Consider the following 6,715-nt stretch of genomic DNA (forward strand, 5'->3'; position numbering starts at 1 on the left):
CAGATCATTAATGTGCAATATTTAAGTGGCTAAAGTATATAGTAGTATCTATTTAATAGAAAGCAAGAATTTTATTTGTGTGGCCTAAATTATTACGTATAGGTTTATTAGGACGTGACTCCTCGTCAGGAGTATTCGTGACATGTTTTGATTTCCGTCCGATATAGCAACACAACAACCGACTTGCGACTGCTAACTGAATGTGGCCCAAATCTAACAATCTATCTAGAAACATGCAACAATAAACATCTGTAGCGGTATTGGACCATTGTTTGAATTAAACATGAATCGTTCCCAAACCTTAACATTTACCAATTCCAAAACATAATAGTATAATTGATTGTATGAATAGTGTAATTGATAAAAGATTGTGTTAAAAAAAGAAAGATTTCTATGGTGACAAATCTAGCTATTTTGATCTCAAGACAAATTATGGTTAGATAAAATGATTTAGATAAAATTTCTATGAGACTAATTTGTCTCAGATAAAAAAAATATTTTCCAAATCAGTTTAGAATTGACGGAGTCATAAGGTAACAAAGATATAACCAAAAGTGAGAACCTTCTTATTTTTTTGTCGGTTGAAAATTAAAAAGTATACAGGCAAATATAATTTACCCAGAAATTTTATAAAAAATTAATGTTTCTATTAAGAAAATACACATTAAAGTTTTGATTTTATTCTATTTTCTTAATTATGTCTACTTCCTAAATGCATAAAAAGATTGTTTGACCTGATTCTATATTTTGCTGTTTCGGTATCGATACTGACGTGTATAATTGATCCCCAGTAATTTCAGTTTGCTAAACAGTTTATTGCAATATCTATCTATGAAGATATTAGGTAAATATAAATTAATTTTACGGAAGTGATGAGATATTTACTTGTGTTTAATGTAAATTTCTATTCTTTGTAAGTTGATCCGAATGCATCCATAGCGAGTCTATTTATTTCCCACGGTGTTTATGAGAGGTGTGACGTGAATCAGTATCGATTGCTATTTCTTGGAACGGTTATAAAACGCCTGTGAGTTCTAATTATAGTGCACATGCAGGCGAATACCTTATGTCACATCGTACAAGGTTACTGTAGTGAGGAAATTTGTTCTAGACAAGTTTCCGAAAGCGGCTGGAAGAAAGTACTTTTACTGAGAGTAGTCATGGCACAGTTTCCACGGAGGCGGCTTGCACGTACGCTGCCGCCCTGCGCGGCGCCGTCACAGGCTTTCCAACTAATATTGCAGTTGTAACAACTTTGCAAATGCTTATGCACTTGATTATGTACTCGTACTGTAACTTGTAACTGGTCTGCATGGGTACCGTTATTGTTGTATTTCTGTTTCTGCTGTAAAGCTGCTGTTTATATGGCTGTATTTCAGTTATAGAATTAATTATTGTATAGTATTTTCACTTATAGAGGCTGGTAGCTGGTTATGTTTTTCTAAATTGAAATTTAAACAATTTAAAAAATTCTACTAATGCAATATAAATTTACATATTGTTTTTTTTTATAGAATAAATCTTGAATTAAGCATTTCAAAAATATTTGAAAAATATTACTTCAGAATGAATTTTATTCCTTACTTACTATGACGTCACTGCTCTTGATAGTATAATAAAGACGTATACGTTATATTATTATTGATATAAATATCAGAAATAGTTAATTTATAATTTATGGCTGGTATTAAGATTCTGTATTAAAAGTTATTAACGCATTAGATAGTAATCAGATAACAAGCGTAGCTTTGATATGTAATAAATTTCATATCATGAAAAATAATATAAAAACGCCGCAGAACTTATTCGTTATTATAGTTTGTACCGAACTAAGAACCTAAGGTGAGCAATTATATTAAAAAGTAGTTTTTTTTTATTATTAATCTGTAAGTATTTAAACTTGGAGGAACCTTTAAGTTACTCCAGCGAGCTGTACTTAGAGTTTCGCTTCGTGATAGGATTCGTAGTTTCGAAGTGATCCATAGATTCTTAAGAGGTGAACCCTATAGGGAAATGCATGGATCACCCTACAAAAGGGCCGACGACCTCAAATAAGCGTGGGGAGTTAATGGATGCGGGTGGATCAGGGCTGTTCTTTACGGTAGATTATAGGGGAGGTCAATGCTTAGCAGCGAACAGCATATCAATAGAACGATGATGATGAATCTGAATATAACAAATTAGAGGGCATCAAGTGCTTATAGAGTAAATATATAATAGTTCTAATGAATATTTTTATTTCAGCTTTGCAACCATGAAGACCTTCGTCGCACTTTTCGCCCTCTTGGCCGTGGCTGCTGCCAATCCTCTGCCATTGGTGCAGATCATCGTGAACGTTGAGGCTCCCCCTAGCGGCAACCCTGTTCTCATCGAGGACAATACACCACCCGAAACCATTGTTTTGCCTACGCCCGTTTTGCCCGAGATCGTGCCTGAACCTGATGTTATCATTTCGCCTATGCCTGTCTTACCGGAGGTTGTACCCGAACCTGATGTTATCATTTCGCCTATGCCTGTCTTACCTGAGGTTGTACCCCAGCCGGACCCCATAATACTTCCTGAGCCCGTTCTTCCTGAGCTCGTCCCTGAACCTATTGTACTTCCAGAGCCCGTCCTCCCTGAGCTCCTCCCTGAGCCTATCGTGTTGCCTCAGCCTGTTCTTCCTGAGGTCGTCCCCGAACCCATCGTGCTCCCCGAGCCTGTAGTTCCTGAGATCGTCCCAGAACCTGTTATCCTTCCCGACAACCTCAACTAAGCGATATAGCTTTTGAGTGCCGAGAACAGACTCTGGAGTAAAAAGATACTAGCATTAATATGTGATACTTGACATTCCTAAGTCTTACTGGATGCCATAATATGACCTGTCTTGAATACAATATGTTTACATAATTTATAATTTTCTGTTACATTTTACAAGTAAATAGCAATAAATATATATATTCAACAATTTTGAAGTTTTAATTAATCTAAAGGGTGTCGCCATGTTTCCTTATGAAATCTGTACTGTCGTCTTTGTTGACACCGGTGCCTTTAATATATTTCTAGTTATTGGAAATGATTTTTGACCAATTATCATATCCTTAACTGTGTCCGTTTTTGGAAACTATGGGTTGCAACCTCAAACTTTAAAATTATTTTTTTACGAAACTATCTAGTAATCTAACTATCTACTACAAATATCTATCATATTTGAATAAAAGTAAAGCGATATGAAAACTACTATCTAGCTTAATATTGTAGATTTTTTTTTTTAATTTTACAAACAATTGTAAGCGCGTAAATCTAAATTGAAAAAAATAATAAAGTAGTAGTAGTCATAATAATAAAGTAGTTATAAGTAGCTATTGCTTGGTACACCGACCAAAAATACATATATTCAGTACATATCTAACTATAACTAACTAACATAACAATTGCACAGATGTGTGATGGGTAAAACATATGTATTTAAAAAAAATGTATGTAATTATTTATTTAATTCTTTATTACACCAGAAACAGAAAAATACAATGACAATTATACAATTCAAGTGAAATACAATAACACAAATTGCAGATTAAAATATAATAAAGGTACAAAATGCTGTCTTATCGCTAAGACAATCTCTTACAAACAACCTTTGGTTAAAGGAGAACAGATGTTAAAGGAGACAGAGAGAACAGAACAGAAGTGGGTAGGTGGCGTAAGAGTTAATTAATAATTTTTACGTGTATAAAATACAAAAACCTAAATTACACAAAAAATATCAAATACATATTATTTATTAAACTATTTATTATAACAAAAAAATATGTATAATACATATTAAATACATACATAGCACACACAAGGAAATATGACAAATCCAGTAAAATATTACAGAAGGAAGGAAAAGAATAACAGTGAAAAAAAATGTGATTTGAATTAGATGTGTAAACGAAAACTAAAAGATTATGTTTTTATTTTATCTTTACATAATGGCTAGTATATATTATCTGTGATAATGGTAATATCCGACTAGTTCCTCCAAATAATTGATTAAATAAATGCAACTTAGTCATGATATCAACTCTTACTAAAGAAGAGCGAGATTTGCAATAACGATTTTTTATTGCATTTATAAGTCGTAGTTCAGTCTATAATGATGATGATAAATTAGTTATTTACTCGATTAAAACATATCGTTTTTTTATTAGGAGTATATGTATAAAATAGTATCAATTTTATTTGTTCGTAATCTTTTTAGTCTAGTCTTCATCTACGATTTCTGCGTGATCGGGATATATCGATTGATCGGAATAAAAAATTGCCTATGTCCTAAATACTAACATATGTATATACTAAGGGGAGAAGGGTGTGTAAGTAGTAGTAAGTAATAACTCCACTGAGTTGCCATTATTTACAAACCCTGTCCCATTGCTAATAATACTCTGTCAGGTCTCCACGTAGCCTTCTCTGGAAACCATCGCGGTTAATCCTTGTTCGATTCGTTACGATGGACCAAATGCCCTGACTATGCATTCTCGACTATTATTTTTCATTAGTACATTATACATTGACGGGGCGTCAATGTATAACAAAAACGCGGACGGATTTTTTTAGTGAGTTAGAATGGAATGGTAGCCCTGCTTGCGCTATAGATGTATACCGTTGGGCATCAGTGAGGGATGATACGTAAGGATGAAAGCAGGTCAATTAGCCCATTATGACGAATTTCACACGAATTAACCACAATGTGTTCCAGGGGCAACCATGTGGTCGTCGTCGTCGATACCTGATAGGGTATATTGCAAGTAAAGAGACTATCAGACCCCATTATTAACAATCCTGTTATCATCCTTTAAAAATGTCCGTGTATTATCCGAGCATATGACATTTCGTGAGGATTCAACTAATCCTCACGCTGAGCCAAGTGTTAATAAACAAACACAACAAACTTTCATATTTTTAATAAAAGTAAGGATTTATAAATAAAGTAGTTATATTCACTTACTCAATTATGCTATTCCTGAGGACTGTGGTGTTATAGTGATACTCTGTAGTTTCACTGTCATATCTTTTAGATCCAAACACAATCATGTAAGCATAGCGGCTTCACGGCTGAAACACAGGTGACGGCAGAAAGACAGTTACCCACGCAAATTATTTTTGTATAAAGACGCACTCTTGTTAAAGTTATTATTAATTCTGATAAATCTAATGAGTTCAACATATAGATGACATAATGTGCCTCATTGGTATTGTCGAGGTGACAACGTTCTTACTATAAAAATTTAAAGAAAAAGAAGTTAAATAATGAACTGTATTGCTGTATAACTGGGTAGTGATTTTCAAACTTTTTTAAACTTTACTTGGCTTACAATCTGTCATTATTATGGTGTTTAGTATTTTTTTGGTCAATTATTCTACGCCACTTCGTATAAAAAAACGTTTTTGTGTATTTCTAAGTAGTTGCATGGCGTCAGTGAAGTTTTAACAGTGCGTAAATCATTTTTGTGTGATTTTCTTGTTTTGATTCTGTTCCATTGTTAAGAGTAGTGCAGATCGCTAGAACTAATCAGAAATTTTGATTTTAAATAATTATCCAATATCGAATCTTATTGCTAGACAAATTAATACAATAAAAATAGAAAAGGACATTTTAAACAGTTTTAATTGCTTTTTTGTAAAGCGCCAAATTTTGACTTACGTTCATAAAATTTCACTAGCAATAGATTAATTTTCCAAAAAGGAATATAAGATCAGTCTCGACACTTAAATGATATAGTGAATGTATTCTTTATGGTATAAATTAATTCAATCATAATCGAGGGGATTGTGGGATTATTAATTTTAACCTTTAACTTTAGGATAAAATTTAATATACATTCATTTGTGTATACCTATCCTTTCTCTATTATAGTCTAGCATATAACTAATAAGTAATTTTATTTCAACTAATACTGCTATAGAGTAAATAAAAGAATGTGTCCAATAAGACAATTTTCTAATTGTCTCTATTTGGGAGAAGTTAGTAATACGTAATGTAATTCGTCGTCATAATGTGTCACTGCCATTGCTAGCAATATGTCTTGTTGGGTCGTCCTCATGGTTTCCTCTGGAAACCATTGTGAATACCAGGTGTGCGGCCTACTAGTACTCTATCTTGACTTTATACACTTCAAAGATCATGAATTTAAATTTGGTCGACACCAAGAACTTATCAAAAGTTTAAATTTTATACTAATTTTCCAGTAATGAAAAACATTGTAAATAAAGCAAAATAATATTATAAAAAAAACAAATTATTTCATGCGATTTTGGAAATCTCGCATTTATCACATTGGATTTTCATACGCTCAGCAAAATGTGGGCATGTCAGTATACTTCTCACTAGATTCTCTGATTATAGACATATTTAATTATTTTATAATATGTACTTTAGTATCGACACTAGTAGTAGCGCGTTGGCGTTTATGATACGGAGGCAATTCCCACGATTGGACAACGATACTAACGTCAAGTGGGACATAGTTACTTTGACATTCCAAAAAAAGTAATTTTTTTCATTTTAAATATCCAGAGAACTCCTGTCACCTTTGGTATAAATCTTAGCAACATATTATTCTCAGATTATTTAGACATAATATCTCATTATAATGTAGGTCAAGTAGAACAACTTCCCTTTGAATAACATAACACATGTATAAGTGAATGAAACGCTCTTTTTATATTTCAGAGATAATGAAAGAAAGAG

General features: G+C 32.7%; 1 protein-coding gene across 1 annotated transcript; it reads left to right on the forward strand.

Moving 5' to 3' along the window:
• Positions 1 to 2,211: 2,211 nt before the first annotated feature.
• LOC113517249 (magnetosome-associated protein MamJ-like) lies at positions 2,212 to 2,947 on the forward strand. The gene has a single exon (XM_026901874.3). It carries the CDS (start codon positions 2,255 to 2,257, stop codon positions 2,753 to 2,755), a length of 501 nt encoding a protein of 166 aa, XP_026757675.1. The 5' UTR covers positions 2,212 to 2,254; the 3' UTR covers positions 2,756 to 2,947.
• Positions 2,948 to 6,715: the final 3,768 nt, after the last annotated feature.

The sequence above is a fragment of the Galleria mellonella genome, unplaced genomic scaffold (assembly GCF_026898425.1).
Source record: "Galleria mellonella isolate WM207_F2 unplaced genomic scaffold, CSIRO_AGI_GalMel_v1 utg223, whole genome shotgun sequence".
Classification (NCBI taxonomy): Eukaryota; Metazoa; Arthropoda; class Insecta; order Lepidoptera; family Pyralidae; genus Galleria; species Galleria mellonella.